Source organism: Bombina bombina, chromosome 8, assembly GCF_027579735.1.
Source record: "Bombina bombina isolate aBomBom1 chromosome 8, aBomBom1.pri, whole genome shotgun sequence".
Classification (NCBI taxonomy): domain Eukaryota; kingdom Metazoa; phylum Chordata; class Amphibia; order Anura; family Bombinatoridae; genus Bombina; species Bombina bombina.
In genome coordinates, this window is record NC_069506.1 from 268504178 (window position 1) to 268528447 (window position 24270).

Sequence of the window (24270 nt, forward strand, 5' to 3'; positions counted from 1 at the left end):
GGGACAGTATACTGTAAAATAGTTTTTCCCTTAATGTGTTTACAATTGCTTTTTTACCAACTGCAGAGTAAAAAATGTATGAAAATTAGCTTTTTAAGCTTTATTTGTGTATTGTAATGCTCTGATTTTGTGTTTTGAAGCCACAACCTAATAAAATGGGTTGAGCTTGTAGGTATAATCAGATCTCATTACTTTATCACATTGTGTACATATACCTGCTTCTTTATCTTATATCTGACCATAAAACAATCACCAATACTTGGAGAGAACAATGGAAAATCAACATTTTATTACCTTATCTCTGCTATATCACACTGGGAGTGTAATTTCTTCTACTGGCTTTGTTTACAAAGTTTATCTATAGCTTGGACCTGCGGCCACAAACTTTCAGAATAGGTGGGGATACCACAGGCTAAATAAACTATTTCAAATGCCAATCTAAGGGTAAAGGAGCTACTTGTAAACAATTTAATACACTCCAGCAGGCAAAGTGGATCATTGGGAACAAATTAAAGGGGAGAAAATTTTTGAGTAAACTATCCCTTTAAATACACTTTTAAAACAGCTACAGCTTTAATTAGAAGCATTTTTGCTAATATATGCATATTACAAAAATGCATCCATGTGGATTCCAATATTGGCTGGAATGTCCCTTTAACAGATTAAGACATAGTTGGAATTTCCAGGGCTATTTATGTATAGACATACATTTAGAGGTTTACACGTGTTTGAGAAATGTATGTAATACAAACTATACACATAATAATAATAATAACAGTTTAGTGGGATAGTGGCCCTGTATTACATTTTGTCACGGAGTACAACTCTATAGCTCACCTTATCTTATACACTGCTCTCCTGTGGGGTACACTGCTTAGTGACAGGTGGCTTTGCAACTTATGAGCTACCACCCTATCTAAATGTACAAGGTTAAGTGGAATAATTCCAATTTAAAGAACATAAAAATTTACATTGACGTCTATTATTAAATTTGCTTTATTCCCATTCTATTCTTTGTCAGAGATAGCTAGGTAGTTGCCTGGAGCACTACATGGTAGGAAATAGTGCTGCCAACTAGTACTCTTGTTTACATATAGTGCTCCAGACACGTGCACAGTCCTGAGCTTACATCCGTGGTTTTCAACAAAAGATACCAAAGGACAAAGAAAATGTGATACTAGAACTAACTTAGAAATGCTCTATCTGAATCGTGAAAGAAAACTAATTTGGGCTTCATGTCCCTTTAACTACATTTGCGATGTAAACTGACATTCTATTGCTGGTATTGGTTTTGATCAGATTGCTCAATGATTTATAAAGTGCAGCTGTTTTGCGCACAGACCCTGGTGTATGGTATTAGCCTGGTCATACAATAAAACGCATGAGGGAATAGGCTGCAGATTTGTTTTCCCACCACAGGGAAACAGAACTGATAATGTTTTTCCTATGTAACAATTTATGTCCTCCTAAGCCTGTCCTGGAGTTACCTTTGGGTCTTCCTCATGTGCCCAGTTCTGTAGTCGGAGCTCAAGCAAAGTGTCATATACACCCTGCGGAGAGTCACTCTGAACTCTGATCATGTGCTCCAAAAAGGTCTTCAACTCACTGGGGTTGTTGGCGAATATTGGAATGAATTCCTCAGGATTCGACTGTGAAGATTTTCAAAAATAAAATGTGAAGAGACAAAGAGTAAAGTTCAGAAATGGCCAAGCGGAGTTAGAGAAGGAAAGCAAGCACACAACAAGGATCGGACGACAGAAGGGATCAGGGCCTTTATGAGAATTTTAAAAGGAGCCAGGCGGAAAAAAATAAACTCAGATTTGTCAGTGGTTTAATAAGTGATGGGTCACCTGTCAGACAACTGGACTCAAAGAAAATTTATCAAATCCGCTGAATACAGCAAAGCTTCTTACCCTACTGGTCTCCCCTTGTTGGGGAAAGCTGGTGCAATGGTCATTGAGAAGTTGGGTTGTCTCATTAGGGACATGACACATGAGAGTTTTCCCATAGCGTTTCATGTTGCTCTCAGCCTGAGCAAAGGGGAGGCGTCCAATGTACTGCAGAGCTTCTTGGAAATTCTGGAGATTTTAAATTAAAATACACAGAATACTAATATCAGGAATGGGATGCTAAACTGGAAGCAACAATAAAGTAAAAAACAAAACATCCATTAACTATTTTGAAACACTTTTTTCAAGTTACTTCTATAACCAAATTTGCTTTGTTCTCTTTGAATCCTTTGTTTCAGAGCATAACTATTTAGGCTCAGGAGAATTCATGTGTCTTTAGCACTGCATGGTAGCACTGTTTAAAATAAATTTTGCAGCAATGTTACAAATGAAGAAAACACTGCTGTCATATAATACTAAAAAGACATGTGCACGCTCCCGAGCCTACCTTTACTCTTCAACAAAAGATACCAGGAGGCAAAGCAGATTTGATGATAAAAGTAAACTGCATTCTTTATATGAATAATGAACCTTTTTTTTTTTTCTTTTTTTTTTTACTTTACTGTCCCTTTACACATTTATAATTGTCAGGGTACCTGTGAATAGCATTAAATAAACTACATATGTATCAAATAAATTTTGATATTTCAAGTCAGCTAATGTCCCCCTTGACATGAGTTGTGTGGGCTGTAGCCCCCCTTCTTCTTGGATACACAGGAGAGAACAAAGAATTTAGACCTCTGTTCAGATAAGACTGATGGGCCACTTCAAAGTAAATATTAGCATTATGGAACCCTCAGATGTATATGTCCATATATGTTTCCTGCCCAAGATGGGTCTGGGACTGAACTCTTTGAAGCCTAAGTATATGCAAGAGTTAATTACCTCTGCTGAGTACATACACATCTTCCCAGACAAACTGGAAATGTAAATTTTGGTTAAAAAAAAAAAAAAAAAAAAAAAAAGAGAAGTTAGAAATTAATCTATATGAACTGTATAATTCTCAAAGATTTAATTGATACTCAGGCTGTATAATATATATATATATATATATATCTATCTCCATGGATCTGAGAAATGCATTTCAGGTTTGTAATAAATTAAACGAACAACTGTATAACCTTATTTTAAAGATGTATGAAACAAATAACATCTTCTTGATTTTTCCAGGAGTATAGTGGTACACTCAGCAAGAGATATACAGATATGCAATATTTATATTAATATGGGATAATAGTCCAATATAGATATAATTATGTAAAATTACATCTGATTGCTGATCTCAAGGTATGTATGTGATATTAAGATGATAACTGAGATATTAATTAGATCCATGCTAAAAGTTTTAAAATTATTTAAATACCCATATATTTAAATGTATAAGAATTACTTTGTAATGTGGTACTAAAGATATACTCGTGTTTGATCTCAAATTGTACATTTTCAATTATATTAAATGGGATATATATGTTGACCAGATAAGTTTATTAATACAAGAAAATATAGTATATTGAATAAACATTTTAAGGCGAGATATTAAAGGGACATGAAACCCACATTTTTTCTTTCATGATTTAGAAAGAGAATGAAATTTTAAACAATTTTGTAATTTACTTCTAATATCTATGTTGATTCATTCTCTTGATATCCTTAGATGAAAAGTATATCTAGATAGGCTTATTAGTTGCTGATTGGTGGCTGCACATAGATGCCCCGTGTGATTGGCTCACCCATGTGCATTGCTATTTCTTCAGCAAAGGATGTCTACAGAATGAAGCAAATTAGATAATAGAAGTAAATTGGTATGTTGTTTAAAATTGTATTCTCTATCTGAATCATGAAAGATTTTTTTGGGATATAGTGTCCCTTTAAGCTGTAGCAGTATTGATAGTGAGACTGCATTTCTGGTTATCTGATGCCCCCTCGTGGATTAAAACTGGTATGACAGCCAAACGAGTTGACTGCTTAAAACATATGCCAAACCAAAAAACGTATGAGATCTTCAGATCCAAGAGTGAATCAGGGACAAGCTCTGGAGGGCCTATCCAATTCTTGTGGAAATGATTAAAGAAAAGAAAGAGGGGCTATATCTTTGATAAGCACCCACACACACAGTAGACAAAAGACACACAGACTCAAAGAAGCATAAGTTTTGGAGAGGAAAATACACAGGCTTTGTGCCAAGTAGATTCTCTGCCATTTTGGGACACTTTCTTGAATAAAGGAAGATAACAGTTTTGAGGCCTGTACCTTTGCAATATAGTGGATAAATCCTTCTTAGATGACCCACAAGAAATTCTGGAAACTGAATAATCATTTGGTTATGTGGTAACGTATGGCAGTGACTATAATTTAATATTTTAAAGCAAATACACTACATTCATTGTTGCTACAGTTTAATTGAAGTTAATCATTTTAAAAGGGCACTTTGTATTTTATGCTTATATCCATAGTCCTGTGTAGTCTTAGCTAGTCACATAAATTGGCTGTTTGCATTAATAATATATATAATTTCTGGTGTTTTCAATTGAAATTATATAGAATCATTTGTGGGCTAAGTTACTTAATTATACTTGTCTGAAATTTTTCTTAAATCTATTGAGACCCAGTAAGATTTGTGTGAAGTATATTGTTTATCTAAACACTGTGAAGTTAGCAGTCCATATTCTGGTATTTTATTGTGGTATTTTAATGCGATTCATTGTGAGTAAGGTTAATTTTAAAAGGTATATTTTTTTATGATCTGTTGTATAGTATATTGTAACGGAATAAGTGTGCATAGTTGATTCAAAGCTAGTCTCTACATAATATATTGCAATGTGTATATAAATCTTAACTAATCTAAAGAATTTAGGAATATAACTATTAATTTAAATTGTTTCGTACATACATTTTTATTTGGGGTTTGTTTTAAAGAATAATAATAAATAAATTGTATTATAACCCTGCTATATACTGACAGACACATAGGATAGACCGGTAGGCCAATAGACTGATCCAGAAAATATTAAGTATATCAGTAGAGTAGGTTATTTCTTTGAATATAAAATAGAGTTCCATTTTCAGGGATTCCCAAAAACAGAAATGCAGCCCAGATAGATGAAAGTTTCTGTCTGATGCATTTATATGTGAATATAAACAAACATTTCTTCTGTTAAGTGTGATCAGTCCACGGGTCATCATTACTTGTGGGATATTAACTGCTCCCCTACAGGAAGTGCAAGAGGATTCACCCAGCAGAGTTGCTATATAGCTCCTCCCCTCTACGTCACCCCCAGTCATTCTCTTGCACCCAACGACTAGATAGGATGTGTGAGAGGACTATGGTGATATATTTAGTTTTTATATCTTCAATCAAAAGTTTGTTATTTTATAATAGCACCGGAGTGTGTTATTCCTTCTCTGGTAGAATTTGAAGAAGAATCTACCTGAGTTTTTCTATGATTTTAGCCGGAGTAGTTAAGATCATATTGCTGTTTCTCGGCCATCTGAGGAGTGAGGTAAACTTCAGATCAGGGGACAGCAGGCAGATTAATCTGCAAAGAGGTATGTAGCAGTTTATTATTTTCTGACATGGAATTGATGAGAAAATCCTGCCATACCGTTATAATGTAAACTCAGCCTTGAATGCAGTAGATGTAGCTGATATCAGGCTGTCATGTATGTATATTTTACACTTCAGTTTTCTGGGAAATGGTACTTCTCTGGCTTTTAAACTGTATACATAGTCTTAACCTATTTTGCAGGGACTTGCAATAGGTTTTAAATGACAATTAATTATTGAGGTAAAATGTTTTTTTGCTGGCATGTAAAAACGTTTTTTTCTCTGAGGTACTGGGTGAAAAAATGTTTTGGGCACTTTTTTTCCACTTGGCAATAGTTTTGATTTAAATTAGAGCAGTTCACTGATCTCTCTCACTGTTATGTGTGTGGGGGAGGGGCCATTTTGGTGCTTTCACTATGCATCAGAAAAACTCAGTCAGAGGTTCATTTTCTTCCTGCATGATCCGGTTCATCTCTACAGAGTTCAGGGATCTCAAGAGTCTTTTTTGAGGGAAGTAATCATACAGCAGAGCTGTGCTGATTGTATTGACTGTGATATAAAAAACGTTTATTTGTGTATTTTTTTTTCTGCTGCCTGGGTTAGTTATCATTTGCTGAGGGGAACAATCCTTTGCTAAAACTGTATATTCTGACAAAGATTGATGCTATAACTTAATTATTTTATCTGTTATAATATTTTTCTGTGCTTCTTAAAGGCACAGTTCGTTTTCATATTATTTGTGAATTACTTTGAAAAGTATTTCCAAGTTGCTGTTTATTTGCTAGTGTGTTAAACATGTCTGATTCAGAGGAAGATATCTGTGCTATATGTGTTAATGCCAAAGTGGAGCCCAATAGAAATTTATGTACTAAATGTATTGATGCTACTTTAAAAAATAGTCAATCTGTACAAATTGAACATATTTCACCAAACAACGAGGGGAGAGTTATGCCGACTAACTCGCCTCACGTGTCAGTACCTGCATCTCCCGCTCAGGAGGTGCGTGATATTGTAGCGCCGAGTGCATCTGGGCGGCCATTACAAATCACATTACAAGATATGGCTACTGTTATGACTGAAGTTTTGGCTAAACTACCAGAACTAAGAGGTAAACGTGATCACTCTGGGATGAGAACAGAGTGCGCTGATAATGCAAGGGCCATGTCTGATACTGCGTCACAGTTTGCAGAACATGAAGACGGAGAGCTTCATTCTGTGGGTGACGGTTCTGATCCAAATAAACTGGACTCAGACATTTCAAATTTTAAATTTAAGCTTGAGAACCTCCGTGTGTTACTAGGGGAGGTATTAGCGGCTCTGAATGATTGTAACACAGTTGCAATCCCAGAAAAAATGTGTAGGTTGGATAAATATTTTGCGGGTACCGACGAGTACTGACGTTTTTCCTATACCTAAGAGACTTACTGACATTGTTACTAAGGAGTGGGATAGACCCGGTGTGCCTTTCTCACCCCCTCCTATATTCAGAAAAATGTTTCCAATAGACGCCGCCACACGGGACTTATGGCAAATGGTCCCTAAGGTGGAGGGAGCAGTTTCTACTTTAGCTAAGCGTACCACTATCCCAGTGGAGGATAGCTGTGCTTTTTCAGATCCAATGGATAAAAAATTAGAGGGTTACCTTAAGAAAATGTTTGTTCAACAAGGGTTTATATTGCAACCTCTTGCATGTATTGCGCCTGTCACGGCTGCAGCAGCATTTTGGTTTGAGTCTCTGGAAGAGACACTTCAATCATCCACACTAGATGACATCACACACAAACTTAAATTCCTTAAGTTAGCTAATTCATTTATTTCAGATGCCGTAGTACATTTAACTAAACTTGCGGCTAAAAATTCAGGATTCGCCATTCAGGCACGCAGAGCTCTGTGGCTAAAATCCTGGTCAGCTGATGTTACGTCTAAATCTAAATTGCTTAATATTCCTTTCAAAGGGCAGACCTTATTCGGGCCCGGCTTGAAAGAGATTATTGATGACATTACAGGAGGTAAAGGTCATGCCCTGCCTCAGGACAAGGCCAAAGCCAAGGCTAGACAGTCCAATTTTCGTTCCTTTCGTAATTTCAAAGCAGGAGCAGCATCAACTTCCTCTGCACCAAAACAGGAAGGAGCTGTTGCTCGCTACAGACAAGGCTGGAAACCTAACCAGTCCTGGAACAGGGGCAAACAGGCCAGAAAACCTGCTGCTGCCCCTAAGACAGCATGAATTGAGGGCCCCCGATCCGGGACCGGATCTAGTGGGGGGCAGACTTTCCCTCTTCGCCCAGGCTTGGGCAAGAGATGTTCAGGATCCCTGGGCGTTAGAGATCATATCTCAGGGATACCTTCTGGACTTCAAATCCTCTCCCCCAAGAGGGAGATTTCATCTGTCAAGGTTGTCAACAAACCTAACAAAGAAGGAAGCGTTTCTACGCTGCGTACAAGATCTTTTATTAATGGGAGTGATCCATCCAGTTCCGCGGTTGGAACAAGGACAAGGGTTTTACTCAAATCTGTTTGTAGTTCCCAAAAAAGAGGGAACCTTCAGGCCAATCTTGGATTTAAAGATCCTAAACAAATTCCTAAGAGTTCCATCGTTCAAGATGGAAACTATTCGAACAATTTTGCCCATGATCCAAGAGGGTCAGTACTTGACCACAGTGGATTTAAAGGATGCTTACCTTCACATACCGATTCACAGAAGTCATTACCGGTATCTAAGGTTTGCCTTTTTAGACAGGCATTACCAGTTTGTAGCTCTTCCATTCGGACTGGCTACGGCTCCAAGAATCTTCACAAAGGTTCTGGGCACTCTTCTGGTGGTACTAAGACCGCGAGGAATTTCAGTAGCTCCGTACTTAGACGACATACTGATACAAGCTTCAAGCTTTCAAACTGCCAAATCTCATACAGAGATAGTACTGGCATTTCTAAGGTCGCATGGATGGAAAGTGAACGAAGAGAAAAGTTCTCTCTTTCCACTCACAAGAGTTCCCTTCCTGGGGACTCTGATAGATTCTGTAGAAATGAAGATTTACCTGACAGAGGACAGGTTAACAAAACTTCAAAGTGCATGCCGTGTCCTTCATTCCATTCAAGAGACCAGAAATTCTCTTCTATGGTGGCTTTATCGGCCACATCTGTCCAGGGGAATGCCATTCAGCAGGCCAGACTGGTCAATTGTAACAACAGACGCCAGCCTACTAGGTTGGGGCGCTGTCTGGAATTCTCTGAAGGCTCAGGGACTATGGAATCAGGAGGAGAGTCTTCTTCCAATAAACATTCTGGAATTGAGAGCAGTCCTCAATGCTCTTCTGGCTTGGCCCCAGTTAGCAACTCGGGGGTTCATCAGGTTCCAGTCGGACAACATCACGACTGTAGCTTATATCAACCATCAGGGAGGGACAAGAAGCTCCCTAGCAATGATGGAAGTATCGAAGATAATTCGCTGGGCAGAGTCTCACTCTTGCCACCTGTCTGCAATCCACATCCCGGGAGTGGAGAACTGGGAGGCGGATTTCTTAAGTCGTCAGACTTTTCATCCGGGGGAGTGGGAACTTCATCCAGAGGTCTTTGCCCAAATACTTCGACGTTGGGGCAAACCAGAGATAGATCTCATGGCGTCTCGACAGAACGCCAAGCTTCCGCGCTACGGGTCCAGATCCAGGGATCCGGGAGCGGTCCTGATAGATGCCTTGACAGCACCATGGACCTTCAGGATGGCTCATGTGTTTCCACCTTTCCCGATGCTTCCTCGATTGATTGCCAGAATCAAACAGGAGAAAGCATCAGTGATTCTAATAGCGCCTGCATGGCCACGCAGGACTTGGTATACAGATCTGGTGGACATGTCATTCTGTCCACCTTGGTCGTTACCTCTGAAACAGGACCTTCTGATTCAGGGTCCCTTCAAACATCAAAATCTAACTTCTCTGAAGCTGACTGCTTGGAAATTGAACGCTTGATCTTATCAAAGCGTGGTTTTTCTGAGTCAGTTATTGATACCTTAATACAGGCTAGGAAGCCTGTTACCAGAAAGATTTACCATAAAATATGGCGTAAATACCTATATTGGTGCGAATCCAAAGGTTACTCTTGGAGTAAGGTTAGGATTCCTAGGATATTGTCTTTTCTACAAGAAGGTTTAGAAAAGGGGTTATCCGCTAGTTCCTTAAAGGGACAGATCTCAGCTCTGTCCATTCTGTTACACAAGCGTCTGTCAGAAGTTCCAGTCGTTCAGGCTTTTTGTCAGGCTTTGGCCAGGATTAAACCTGTATTTAAAGCTGTGGCTCCACCATGGAGTTTAAACCTTGTTCTTAACGTTTTACAGGGTGTTCCGTTTGAACCCCTTCATTCCATTGATATAAAGTTGTTATCTTGGAAAGTTCTATTTTTAAGGGCTATTTCCTCGGCTCGAAGAGTCTCTGAGTTATCAGCCTTACATTGTGATTCTCCTTATTTGATTTTTCACTCGGATAAGGTAGTTCTGCGTACTAAGCCTGGGTTCTTACCTAAGGTAGTCACTAACAGGAATATCAATCAGGAGATTGTTGTTCCATCCTTGTGCCCAAATCCTTCTTCGAGGAAGGAACGTCTTTTGCACAATTTGGATGTAGTTTGTGCCCTTAAATTTTATTTACAGGCAACTAAAGATTTTCGACAAACGTCTTCCCTGTTTGTCGTTTACTCTGGTCAGAGGAGAGGTCAAAAAGCTTCTGCTACCTCTCTCTCTTTTTGGCTTCGTAGCATAATTCGTTTAGCTTATGAGACTGCTGGACAGCAGCCTCCTGAAAGAATTACAGCTCATTCCACTAGAGCTGTGGCTTCCACTTGGGCCTTTAAGAATGAGGCCTCTGTTGAACAGATTTGCAAGGCTGCAACTTGGTCTTCGCTTCATACTTTTTCCAAATTTTACAAATTTGACACTTTTGCTTCCTCGGAGGCTATTTTTGGGAGAAAGGATCTTCAGGCAGTGGTTCCTTCTGTATAAAGAGCCTGCCTATCCCTCCCGTCATCCGTGTACTTTTGCTTTGGTATTGGTATCCCACAAGTAATGATGACCCGTGGACTGATCACACTTAACAGAAGAAAACATAATTTATGCTTACCTGATAAATTCCTTTCTTCTGTAGTGTGATCAGTCCACGGCCCGCCCTGTTTTTTAAGGCAGGTAAATATTTTTTAAATTATACTCCAGTCACCACTACACCCTTGGCTTCTCCTTTCTCGTTGGTCCTTGGTCGAATGACTGGAGGTGACGTAGAGGGGAGGAGCTATATAGCAACTCTGCTGGGTGAATCCTCTTGCACTTCCTGTAGGGGAGCAGTTAATATCCCACAAGTAATGATGACCCGTGGACTGATCACACTACAGAAGAAAGGAATTTATCAGGTAAGCATAAATTATGTTTTTTTCAGGAATATTCAAATGGATAATGGTATTTTGGTAAGGTATATTGCTGTGGACCCAGCTAAGTCTATAAGGGCACATACACCTAAATATTTATTTGATCACCTTGATGTCCTCGAGTTGGATCTTCAGGTACCACTCGTGGTGTGCATGCTTCTCAGCCAGGTACAGGGCATGTGAGTGGTACCCAGCCTGCCGCAGAACTTTGATAGCAATCTCCACATCAAAGTGTACTTCCCCCTCACTGGCCTGGAAAGAAACATTTGCATAAACACAAATTAGAAAGGAGAAAAACTAAAAACACAAAGAGATATGCATCCACACTAGAAGAATGAGAAGTCCACAAACACTATAAGACAGACAGAAAGATGTGCATTCACAGTATAAGATATTAGAAATAGGTGTATTATTAAATGTGGTTTGTATTAAATGTATTTATTTTTATCTTCTGTTAACCCCTTACACTGTTAGGATGTTCCATGCCATCCTAACAGCACTGGGCTTTAACGCTGGTAATGTTATTTTGCGTCCTGAAGTTTCTACCTTTGAGAATGTCAAGAATCAGCCTAGGGGCGTGCCTAGCAGTGTAGGCAGTCCCCTATTATCTCATTCCTTTATTTGAACCACTTGATCGCATAGACGATTGCGTGATTTTATTTTTACTAAAAGAATTTACATCGGGTTAACACTGTTGTATCGGCATGAAGGGGTTAAAGCCTCTTCACTTTGTTTATTTTTTAATGTGATCTGCTGAACACTCATTTTTTCCCTTCATAATATATGAAGAATGCGTATAAACCGATCCAGAACGTTAGCGATATTTTGGATGGCGTTTAATTCAATCATTTTTTTTATATTTTAATATTTATTATTATAATCGAGTATCGAATTTTTATGTTTATGGGTGTCAAATAAATGTCTCAGTTGAAGGTATCTAAACCATTGAGTACATTGTGTAATGCCTAGAGTGGTTAAGTGTTGTTTCGGGAGTAGTTTGGCGGAGTCTAGTAAGGTAAAAAATGGTAGCATGTTGTGCAGATTATCTGTGGTCGGGGGTGTTAATGGGATCCCTATGGGGAAATCTGGGTTGGAAAAAACAGTTGTCAGGAGAGAAGGGATTGAAGACAGGGTGGGGAATTTACGTATCAATTTAAGCCAGACATCAAAGGTTTCCTTTATGATTGGGTAGTTTTATGAGTGTTGGGTAGTTAGATGCTTTTTGTCAACAGAATACACTTAATTGGGGTGTGTCAATAAGTGAGTGTTCCAGGTGTATCCATGATATACTACACTCTGTAGCAAGTGAGCACCATTCGATGAGTCTACGTAAAAAGACTGAGGCACGGTATTTTGATAGGTCGGGTACTCCTAGTCCCCCACTGTTCTTGGGTAAATGTTATGTACCTCTAGCTATTCTGAGTGGTCGCTTCTTCCAAATTTATGAGTTTATCATGGTCTGTAATTTGGGTAAATAGGTCTCTGGGAGTGGTATAGGGAGTGTCTGAAACAAATATAAAAATGTAGGCAGTAATGTCATCTTAACGACGTTGATCCTGCCTATACAGGAGATTTTTTGGGGAGCCAGGTAGAAGTCTCTGTCGCTATTGTATGGAGAAGGGATTCGTAGTTTAGTTCCAGTAAGAGTTGGGATTGAGTGGAGAGGTGAATGCCGAGATATTTTAGGGATTGGTGTTGAATGGAGTATGGGGTTTGTTGTCTTAAAGTTTGGAAGTCTGTGTCATTAACGTTAATAGGGAGTAATTCCGATTTATTTAGATTAACAGAGTAGTTTGAGAGTGTGCCAGACGTTTCCAAAGTGTGTTGCGTCGCAGCAAGGGAAGATAACAGGGATGTTAGAGTTAAAGGGACGCTGAACCCAAATTTTTTCTTTCTTGATTCAGATAGAGCATGCAATTTTAAGCAACTTTCTAATTTACTCCTATTAAATTTTCTTCATTCTCTTTGTATCTTTATTTGAAAAGCAAGAATGTAAGTTTAGATGCCGTAAAAGATAGCAAGAGAAGAAAGAAAAATTAATAGGAGTAAATTAGAAAGTTGCTTAAAATTGCATGCTCTATCTGAATCACTAAAGAAAAAAAAATGTGGGTTCAGTGTCCCTTTAATAATTAATATTATTATATTAAGTAATCTGCAAACAACGCTAATTTGTAATGGTTTTTCCCTACCTGAATTCCCTGGATGTCGGTGTTGTCACATAAAGCTATTGCTAATATTGCCATTGATAGAATTGGGGGGGATAGGGGGCAACCCTGCCTGGTTCTGTTAGTGATCTGGAATGGTTGGGATAAAATTCAATCTACTCTCACTCTGGCTGATGGGGATGAGTATAGGGCGAAGAACCTACGGATTAAGGACACGGAGAAACCAAATTTTCATAGGGTCAGGTTAAGGAACGTCCAGTCAAGTCTGTCAAAGGCCTCTTCGGCGTCTGTCAATAGAAAAACGGAGAGGAGGTTGTGTATTGAGGCGTATTGTAAGAGTTGGAGAACCTTAACTGTATTGTCTTTTGCTTCTCTTTTTGGGACAAATCCCACTTGATCTGGGTGGATAAGTAGGGGTAATATGTTAATTATTCTGTTGGCGAGGATTTTTGCATAAAGTTTTATGTCAATGTTTAGGTGAGAGATTGGGCGATAATTAGAGGGTAAGATTGGGTCTTTATTTGGTTTGGGTATTACAGATACTATAGCTACTATCATGGAAGCAGGTAAGGAGTTACCTTGGTCAATATGATTAAAGATATTTAGTAGGTGGGGGATTAGTATCTGTTAAAATTTATTATAACTTCCTGTAAAGCCATCAGGGCCTGGGATTTTACAATTTTAAGGGATTTATTTGCAGACTCAAATTTCTTCCGTTGTGATGGGCTGGGTGAGTTGTGTCAAATAATCTTGTGGGATTTTGAGTATCAGGATGAGATATTGGTTACAGGTATGAGCATGTATTATTTTGTCTCTGTTGGGGGTCAGATATTATATAGTTTAGAGTAAAATTTTCGAAATAGGTTAGCAATACCTATGGAGTCTCTGATCGGGTCATTAGGGGGATCTTATAATTGGGATACGTAGTTAGCAGTAGTTTTAGCTTTCAAAGCCCTTGCAAGCATCCTACCCGGTTTTATTCCTTCTGTAAAGAATCATTGCTGTAATTTGAATGCTTGTGTTTGGGCGGAGGTCTGTAGGAAATCTGTTTGGCTTTGGCCAGGGTCAGGTTAGAAGCCGTTAATGCATCTTCGGGATGTAACTTATGTGCACTGTCCAACTGTTGCAGTTGATTTATCAAGTCCTTGCATTTTGCCCTCTTTTGTTTTAATTGTATCGATTTGATTTTGATTAGTTCCTCTGTAAGAAAACATTTGTGGGTTTCCCACAAAGTACATGGGTTTATTCTGGTGTGTTATTTATTAGGAAGAACTCTTGTAGGGACTTTTCGGTCTGTTAGAAAATAAGTTTATCTGTTAGTAGGAAGACGTCTAGGCGCCAATGAAAGGGCTTGAGTGGTATTAAAGGCCAAATTATTTTACAGAGGACAGCGTTAGGTTGTCTGTTAATATATATAATCAATGCGTGTGTATGTGCGGTTGGGAGCAGAGTAGTAAGTATAGTCTTTGGATGTAGGATGTTGGTATATCCAGGCAGGTGTCATGGACACCTAGTAGTGAGAGGTTGGACTGTATGGATTTAAGGGTGCGCTTTGCAATATAAGAATGGCCGGTGGAGGAGTTATCAAGGGTGGGGTTTAGGACGACGTAAAAATCACCTGCCAAAAAAAGGAGGACCTTTGGTGAAGGAAATAATGAAGTTTGTAGTTTTATGAAAAAAGGGAGCTTGGTGTGAATTGGGTGCATATATATTTACCAGGGCAACTGGTCTACCAAACAAGAGACCTATTAGTGCCAGGTATCGCCCCTCTTTCTCGACTTGTTGGAATGGGACTGACCTGTGTATGAAAATGATGACCCCGCAGATTTTCCTGGAGGGGTGACTACTGTGTTGATGAATGGGGTATGTGGATGAAAAGTAGGATGGTTCCTTCCCTGCTATGAAATGTGTTTCCTGAAAAAAATAGGATGTCTATTTGTTTACGGTTAATATCATTGAAAGCTATGGATATTTTGTGAGAATGGTTGAACCCTTTAACATTTTGCATAGGGAGTTGTATTGGTCTCATAGTTTACTTGGGGTCTAAGTGCTATAAAGTATGGGGTATCTATTGTGTATCTGCACTGAGCAAAATGTAGAGTTCAGGTAGTAGCTGAACATAAACACATATGTAAGCAAAAAATTACCAGAGATAGGGTAATGTAGCATTTTTTTTATTTTATTTTTAAATGAATTTTTATTCGATTTTAGAATGAAAGGTAACACTTGGGGACACGCAGGACCCCTGTTCAAACATACACAAACAAAAGGATCGGACACGCAGGTCCGGTTGCAATAGCTGTCAAAACATTGATACACCATAAATAAATTGCAAAGATTTGTGGTGAAAATAATTCACCAAGATTGAACCCTGGTGTGGGCTCTGAATATGGGAGGGGGGGGGGGGGGGAGATGGTACTCATAAATTAAATTTAATGCTCCAGAGATCAAGTCAGAATAAGTTGCAGTAATATATATTAATGGATTTGTCCATATAGGTTGAGGAGCAGATAACAACAAATTTCAAGAGACAAGTGGGATGTACATTCTACCCAGCACACACTGTACTCAGCACCCACTATACCTAGTACTCATTGTGCCTAGCACACACTGAATCCAGCACTAATTGCACCTAGCACTCTTTGCACCTGGCAAATGCTGTACGTAACACTCATTGTAATTGGCACACACCGTACCCAGCACACACGGTACCCTGCACCCGCGGTACCTAGCACCCATGGCACCTAGCGCACATTGCGCCCAGCACACATTGCGCCCAGCTCACGCTATAACTAGCACACGTTGAACCTAGCACACAAGATACCTAGCACACCCCGTACCTAGCACACCACGTACCTAACACACACTGTATCCAGCACACTCTGTGCCTAGCATACATTATACCTAGCACACATTGTGCCTAGCACACATGATACCTAGCACCCACTGTACCTAGCTCACTCTATACCTAGCACCCGCCTTGCCTAGCACACGCGGTACCTAGCACAAATTGAACCTAGCACACATTGTACCTAGCACCCATACCTGGCACCCATTATACCTAGCACACCTTGTATCTTGCACACATTGTACCTAGCACACATTGTACCTAGCACATACTGTACCTAGCTCACGCTATACCTAGCACATGCCGTACCCAGCACCCGCCTTGCCTAGCAGATGCGGTACCTAGCACACGCTGGACCTCGCACATGCTGGACCTCGCACCCGCTGGACCTGGCACCCATTATACCTAGCACACATTGTACCTAGCACCTACTGTACCTAGCTCACGCTGTACCTAGCACACGCCGTACCCAGCACCCACCTTGCCTAGCACTCGCAGTACCTGGCACACATTGAACCTAGCACACATGACACCTAGCTCACATGACACCTAGCTCACATGATACCTAGCACCCACTGTACCTAGCACCCACTGTACCTAGCACACGCCGTACCCAGCACCCCCCTTGCCTAGCACACGCAGTATCAAGCACAAGTTGAACCTAGCACACATGGTACTTAGCACACCTGACACCTAGCACACATTGTACCTAGCACACATTTTACCTAGCTCACGCTATACCTAGCACATGCCGTATCCAGCACCCACCTTGCCTAGCACACGCAGTATCAAGCACACGTTGAACCTAGCACACGTTGAATCTAGCACACATGACACCTAGCACACGCCGTATCCAGCACCCACCTTGCCTAGCACACGCAGTATCAAGCACACGTTGAACCTAGTACACGTTGAACCTAGCACACATGGTACCTAGCACACATGGTACCTAGCATTTTTGGACCATGTGAAAACGTAAAGATAAAATATTGTGGTGTATATAAACAACAAATAGCTAATGAAAAAAGATATAAACAATGAGCTTACTATATACACCAGAGTAGTTTAGTAAACATAGAAACATGGACCCCAGCACATCACAGCTAGTTGTTTCTCACTATGCTCTAGTGTCCGGAGTTTGATTGCGCTGTTAGGACTATAATGCCATGGGTCATTGCGTTCTGGGTATTGTTGAGATCTCTGCGGACCCTCTACAGATAAAGCGCAGCTGACCTTGGAAACTTAGCATTTGACACTTCAAGTCAACCAGCAAAGCTTAAATTTGCAGATAGAGTTCCTCCTCCATATTCTAGTATAGAAGGGTTAGGAAACTTTTTTTTTTTAAAAAGATGCAGTCCTTTGTGTGACTGATGTACCTGGGTTACCCATTACAGTTCTTTTTATATAAGAAGTCCAGCTAGTTTGTGTGGATTTTCAGTATGTGACCATTGTAGTGTGTGGTAGAGCTAATATATACTCAATATTTACTGGATAAGTCCCGTCTCAGCATAATTCCCTCTACACAGGTTTCCCCAGATCTATTTAAAAAGATTAAAGGCTCCTTTTCATAATGTAGGTTGCACACTTTGAATGGTAGAGCTCTGGGCGCACCGATATGGCGGCTGTAATAAACAAAAGTGTAGGGAAGATGAAGACGATCAGTGCTTAAATTGCACTGTTGAGAAGTTTGTTCACTGTTGAGATGTTTTTGTTTTTTTTTGCTTAGCGGTAGAGAAAAGGGGCACCCACAGACAAGCAGATACCTGCAGAGCCTTTAGTGTTGATAGTGCAGACATCTGCTAATATTGAGCGCTAATGTAAAATAGTATTAGAGAGATTTCAGCTCGCATTTTGGCATAATATGTTTAGCTGTGGGTACTATTCCTCTAGCTGCTCAGAATTTCACTGTGCCGTGATATTTTAGTAATGATGTGCTCTGCAGAGTGATCGTGGTGTTTAAGGCAAGAAAAGCCAATAATTTACCGAAATCCGACGGCCTCTTAGCTCCGCTATGCAGCTCCAGATCTCTGTGAAAGCGTGGGTCTCCATCTTCCCTTTTTCACCCTGCTTGGGCCATTTGCAGACTCAACATTTTTATTTGTTTATTATTATTATTTATTGTCTATTTACTTGTAGTTTGGGATCCCCTCTTAGTCCCACGAGAATTCAAATGCTGGGGTTTTTATCACCTTTTTTTTTTTTTATATATCTACTAATCGTGGTTTACTTTTGTTCTTTTCCCTCAAGGGTGATCGCCTGCTGTGTAGTTGGAATATCTGTTCATGCATGCTTACAATTGCGTCTCACCGGTTTTGGGGGAAGCTGGGTTGTTTCTACTGCGCTTATCCCTCCGCCATTACAGCGTATCACTACTTCTTCTTGATTCTTATTACTCGGCGGGAATGGCTTTTGCACCTCCGTTTGCTGTGATCGCCTTTAGCTGAGGGTCCGTGATGAGTTTTAGCTGTTCTGTGACAGCTCCGGTCAGGCTCTGATCTCCGTGCCTCCTTATTTCACTCCAGTATGCTCTTTCTGTAATGGCGCCTGATGCTTGCATGTTTATGAGGTACTTCTCTCTCCTCAGTTATCTATTGCATTTCCACCCCGTTTTTACATAGTGTGCTGCTAATCATGCCCGTACTTGAAGTTTTATCTCTTTATGTCTGCAATTTACATTTATTCATCTTATTAGACCCCTTATGTGCCTTAGAGTTTGCAGAGCATCAAAACATTGCGGCCATCTCTGTATGCGATCGGCTCCACCCCCCGGGTAATGTAGCATTTTAAGTTACAATATATAACATCTGTCAAGAACATTAAAGAAATAACTAAGTATAAACAAGAGCAAAAAGGTTAGCATCTCGTATAGCAAAGTAGGGGATGGGTAGCCTATCCCTCTAATGCGAGCTAGCATAACTACTAGTGTAAGTGGCTATGTGTGGTTATTCACATCTGACAATGCTGTGAGCTATATAAAACATTTTGACATAGAAAACAAATTTGTAACTAACATATAAACTATGTGCACACTTTTAGTGTAAATCTAAGACATTATAGAGAGTGTGTGGACCTCTCGTACCATGTGTCCTGTAGAGCAATTTAGACGGTCAATTCTCATGTAGGTTCTGCAGACATGGTTGTGGGTTGTGCTTTGAAACTTTTAGGTGGCATGGTCTGCCATTGGGTAAGTTGCTTTCAAGGTTGGGGATTCAAGCTTGAGGAGAATGGGTTGTCAGAGATGGGCAGGTCTTTAGGTGTTGGTATCCCAATTGTTGCACATAGGGTTGGGGTATCTTCCAGCGATTTGCAGATGTGTTTAGTGCCCTGGTGAGTTACTGTGAGGAAGCATGGGAACCTCCATCTATATGGAATTCTTCTCTCCCTCAGAAGTATTGTCAGTGGTTGGTATTCTCTTGTCCTCTACAGAGTGCGGGGTGCTAGGTCGGCAAAGATTTGTATTTGGCAGTTCTGGAAGTTGATTGATTTATGTGGTCTAGCAGCTCTTAAGATGTCCTCTCTTGTTTGGTAGTCTTTTAGCTTGAGCACTACGTCTCATGTCGGAGCTTGGTCTGAGGGTCTAGGCCTGAGAGCCTTGTGAGCTCCGTCTATAGCAATGTCACATGAAGAAGAGGTATTTAGGATATATGAAAATAGGCCTTGTAAGAATTCAGGGAGGGTGTTTGCAAGGATTGGTTCTGAGATACCTCTTATACGTAGATTTGCCGCCGTTCCCTGTTTTAAAGATCTTCTGTCTTGTAGCTGGAGTATTTGTAGATTATGAGTTTGTGTTGTAGTTTGGAGAGTAGATATTTCAGATTGGTTTAGGTTGTTATCTTCTTCTATGCTTCAACTCTGTTACCTTTTGCTGTAATTTCTTTTCTGAGGCTAGCAATTTCGTTCTTTATGCACTGGCGTACTTGAGGCATTAGATTAATGAGATCCTTTTTGGAGGGTATTGTAGCAAGAAACGCCTTTGCGATCTGTACGGGGTCTTCTATGTTATCCTCCTCATCTTCTGAGGTGGGAGAAGATGGTCTCTGAGGCCCAGATGTCACAGAAGGGGTGGTCTGTGTGAGGTCTGTAAGCTTGAAGAATGTGTTCACAGATTGCCCTAAAGTGGAGGGTGTTTTACCCTGTTTATCTAACTTTGATAGTTTTTTTTAGGTGACATGATCACGTGATATTATTTCTTCTGTTATTACTAAGTTGAGTAATGAGATCTACAGTGGGATCCCGATATAGGTGCCTGGGAACTGTATGAGAGGAGAGTTTTGCTAGGAACTGTGAGATATATGCGCAGAGATATAGTTAATTGTATAGTCTCTATAATTCTATATATATGGTGAATTATTGAGCTAATATGCTCAGGATATAATTAGTGCTGCGCAATGTATAAAAAGTGTAATATCACAGGGTTGATATTATTTGTATTGTAGTACAAGGTGACATACAGTGGAAGTAGAAAAAGTAAAGTTAGGCATGGTGTGATTTATATCAACACTTATTACCTCTAGCGTAGTTTCATTTCCATCCAAGAAATTACAGGTCCAAGTGTAGCTTCTAGATGAGAGCCGGCACTGACCGGGATATTTATCTCTTATACGTCATATATGCATGTGTGGCTCTTTAATTTGCCGTAGGTAGACTTCAGTTCTATGCCGCCGCTGCATTGCATTTCGCAGACTTTACTATATCAGCCGGTGGTTGCTGTAAAATGGCGGCAGCTGGTTAGGCCCCGTTTCGGAGCCGATTTGAGATCTCTCCTTCCATGGAGGCTACTGTGGTCCACATGCCTACATAAGGTGCAGGGCTTGAAGGCTGAGTAGTCTCTGGGCAGTGCTGCTTAAAATCATCTCTTGCAGTCGTGGTAGATCTGTGCAGAGGGGATAGGTGCACGGAGATCACTTACAGTGCGGCCATACCTCGTGGCTGCCGGCTTGGGCCCCTAATCCATCAGTTGTAATGAAGAGAACGCTTTAACTTACTGAAATTCAAATACCCTGTTCTCACTTTATGAGCCAACGGTTTGAACTGTTCTCCAAACAGCGCACTAGCCATACGGCACTCACACAATTTATTTATTTTTGTGGCTAGAGCACTAATTCGAGAACATTTCAAACATTTAGCTCACCAAAAAGTGGGTGACCAGAGCGCAGGGTATTCAAATTTTAGCGCTACATTTAAAAAGTAAGTTAAAGCGTATCTTCATTACAATTGACAAATTAAACTCTGACTAAAATATCACTAATATCCCGGATCTGTTTATAAAAAGGGGAAAGTTTACCATCACTTTAATGGTACTGATCTTATCATTAGTTTGTTTTTTTGTTTTGTTGTTTGTTTTTGTTTTGTTTTTAAAAATCTGCTGATGAGTGCAATAGACTGTGTCCAGTTATTATACACAACACCTTTATAGCTTGCAAATGACTTTAGTTCACTTGTGATAGCAGTGTGAGAGTTTTCCAGGATCATGGGGTTTTAATGTGCACAAGTCTTTCCGTTTGTCAGTAATAACAGTGGTAGTGAAACTACAGTACTAACACTGCAGGCTTTAACATGTATGTTCTCTAGTAAAAGACAAAAAATGTGTTCATTGATTCAGGCTGAATAACTAGTTAAAAGGAGACTTTTTTTATTTATTTATTTTTAAATAAAACGCCAAGTCAGTGGCTCATACGTCATACTAGAGGGTGTAGTAAAATATGAAAACTAAAAGCAAAATGCTTTTTGACAACTTATAAAGCAATATTCACAATTTATTAGCAAATTGCTTTTGGGTTGTGTACTTTTTGGGGGGCTTCCATATTCCTAAAAGTATTATTTAGAGTTTATATATTCTTTAATAAAAAGGCGTAAAGAATAAATGTTAGAATCCTCACTATAGAAACATCCTTAAAAGGAATATATTTAAATGCCTACATACAATTTGAGATCTCCAGAAGGAAGGGTATTTTATGTGGTATATTACAGTTTGCATTGTTGGGATAACCAAGTTACTCATCATCCATTGTAAGTATGAGTTGGGTAGCAGAGACGCTCACCTTAATAAATTCCTCCAGACGGGCACTATCCTTCAACTTGGTGTAGCAGTTCAAAAGAAGTGTTGTGTGGTCGGCATTGGCCAGAGACTGAAGGTGCAAAGCCTGGAGATACGCTGTCAGATTGTGTATTCTTTGTGCATCCAGAAACTTACGGATGACATAGGATGGCTCCAGCTTCCCAATTGTCCTTTGTTAGAAGAAGATGGAGAATGAAATAGCTAAAAACTAATCATTTTAATCAAAGTTATTGATTAATAAACACTAAAAGAATAAACTTTAAATCAAAGCAATTTTATACCTTTTAATATTTCCTTAAATTAAATGTCCAAATACAGATACATACACAGAAACCCACATTAGGGTAGGTGCTTACCAATTACATTTTTTGGGAGAGAAAAAACAGGGACTTTAATGGAAAGAGATTACCTTTGGAAGTCTGAAAAATTGTAATAAATGCAAATCAACAGGTAAAACCAGGTATGAGAAAGATAAGGAGAGAGCAAATATAGGATTAAAATGAATGATTTTTTTATTATATTAAACTTGTATACTGGTTTCCATGCTTCTACAAATTACACATATTAAGCATATACACAGCTTTACTTATACATCATGAGTTTTATGTTTAATTAGTTTCTAGTTTGTCATTCGGGAGAGAAAGGTAAACAGTATTGTATCAATGGTCTATGAGAGATTAAATGAATGATCTGTAAATAATATCACCTCCTCCGACATATAGTGTGTATCTCTCTGAATTAGACTGCATGTAAGCAAGCCTGTGCATGCAGTTCCCTCTATATAAGGACCCACCTGATATACTGTTGAATTGCGCCATCATGGTCTCCCTTGTTATAGAGGTGATCGCCATACTGGCGAAAGATTTCAGAAAGGCCATGACTGTCCAAATGCTGACCCTTAGCCAAAGAAATGGCTATAACATAGAAATTCTTCTTAAACAGCATCTAAGGGTAAACAAAACTTGGAAATCATATAATGTAACAATGAATCCTGTTGACATCATGTTGCTTACTAGTAGAAGAGTGAGGAGAGGGATATCCTGGGATCACAAAGCATCTGGGAAGTGTTGAAATACAGAGAAAGCCGAGAACAAATTTTAGAGATCGTCCTTTTCTTATCTTTATTCCATAATTTAATTTGCTAAAACATTCAGTCCCATTCTCAACAGTAACTTAATCCCACAATCTCATAAATGGCGACTTTCAGCTCCCCATCCTGTAAATTCTATGTAAACAGCCATGTAATATCCAGTAAACCATATACCAAAGATCCCTAAGCATGTCTTCTGTGTGCTCAAATCTCAGTATGTGTCTATGAAAGTAATCGTGACACTGCTTGCTTACCACTTATGCACATTCTTTCCTGTTATTTTAATGTTCCCTGCAGTTAGCATTGATAAACATAGACAGATGGGAGGATATGAGGTGAAATATGGCCACAAAAAATTATTACAGGTGCAGAATCTCTCCTACCTATGCATAACAGAGTTCACCACAGAAACTTTTTGCCAGTCAGGTGGCATGATGATTGCCATGACAACAACCTACCTTTTACTATACCTTTAAGAGGAAGTAGAACTCTCATTAGACACCTGTATATAAGACCAGCACCTCATTTACTCAGTGCTTGGTAATTCACCTCATACCTGGAGATAGTCAGTCTCTCTAAAGTTTATAACGCTTTATCCAACCTCTAATTCCTATATCTCTTGTTACAAGAATCAGTGCTGTTTACTGTGTATCTGCTGCTGCCTAGCAGATAACCGTTTCCGGACTGCAACTTTAACCCCCCTCTGCTTTGACGTCACACGCTGTTCACAGGCCTCAACGCACTCAGTGTAGAGGGATACGGATCACCTACCTGACCTCTTGCTGCCACTTCCACACCACCAAAGCAGCTGTTTACTCAGCAAACAGACTGACCTTTTCACACTCCTCAGACGGATCCCCTACTGATTGTGTTCTGGGAGCTACACATCTTCTGAAACAGCTAACATGCCATTCTAAAGGGTAAACTCGACCCAGTGGGAGCAGTGTAATCTTTTGCAATATTATAACATTTCCTTTTTTTTTTTTTTTTTTTATAGAAATTTTACTAAAGATATCCAAAAGCACAAATAAGTTGCATACATTTAACATAAATTGAATTAAAGGGACAGTCAACTCCAAAGTTGTTATTGTTTAAAAAGATAGATAATCCCTTTATTAGCCATTGCCCAGTTTTGCACAACCAACACGGTTATATCAAAGGGCCATGATAACCAAATGTTGAAACACTTGAAAGTGATGCAGCATAGCTG

General features: G+C 39.6%; 1 protein-coding gene across 1 annotated transcript in view; it reads right to left on the reverse strand.

Moving 5' to 3' along the window:
- The window catches only part of VPS11 (VPS11 core subunit of CORVET and HOPS complexes), a 126981-nt gene that overhangs the window by 58314 nt on the left and 44397 nt on the right, over positions 1-24270 (reverse strand). Inside the window, exons 7-11 of the mRNA XM_053691297.1 lie at positions 22764-22915; positions 21954-22140; positions 11008-11151; positions 1914-2078; positions 1488-1649 (exon numbers count right to left, since the gene is read on the reverse strand). Coding sequence (XP_053547272.1) covers positions 1488-1649; positions 1914-2078; positions 11008-11151; positions 21954-22140; positions 22764-22915 — 810 coding nt within the window. The remainder of the gene's footprint in view (positions 1-1487; positions 1650-1913; positions 2079-11007; positions 11152-21953; positions 22141-22763; positions 22916-24270) is intronic.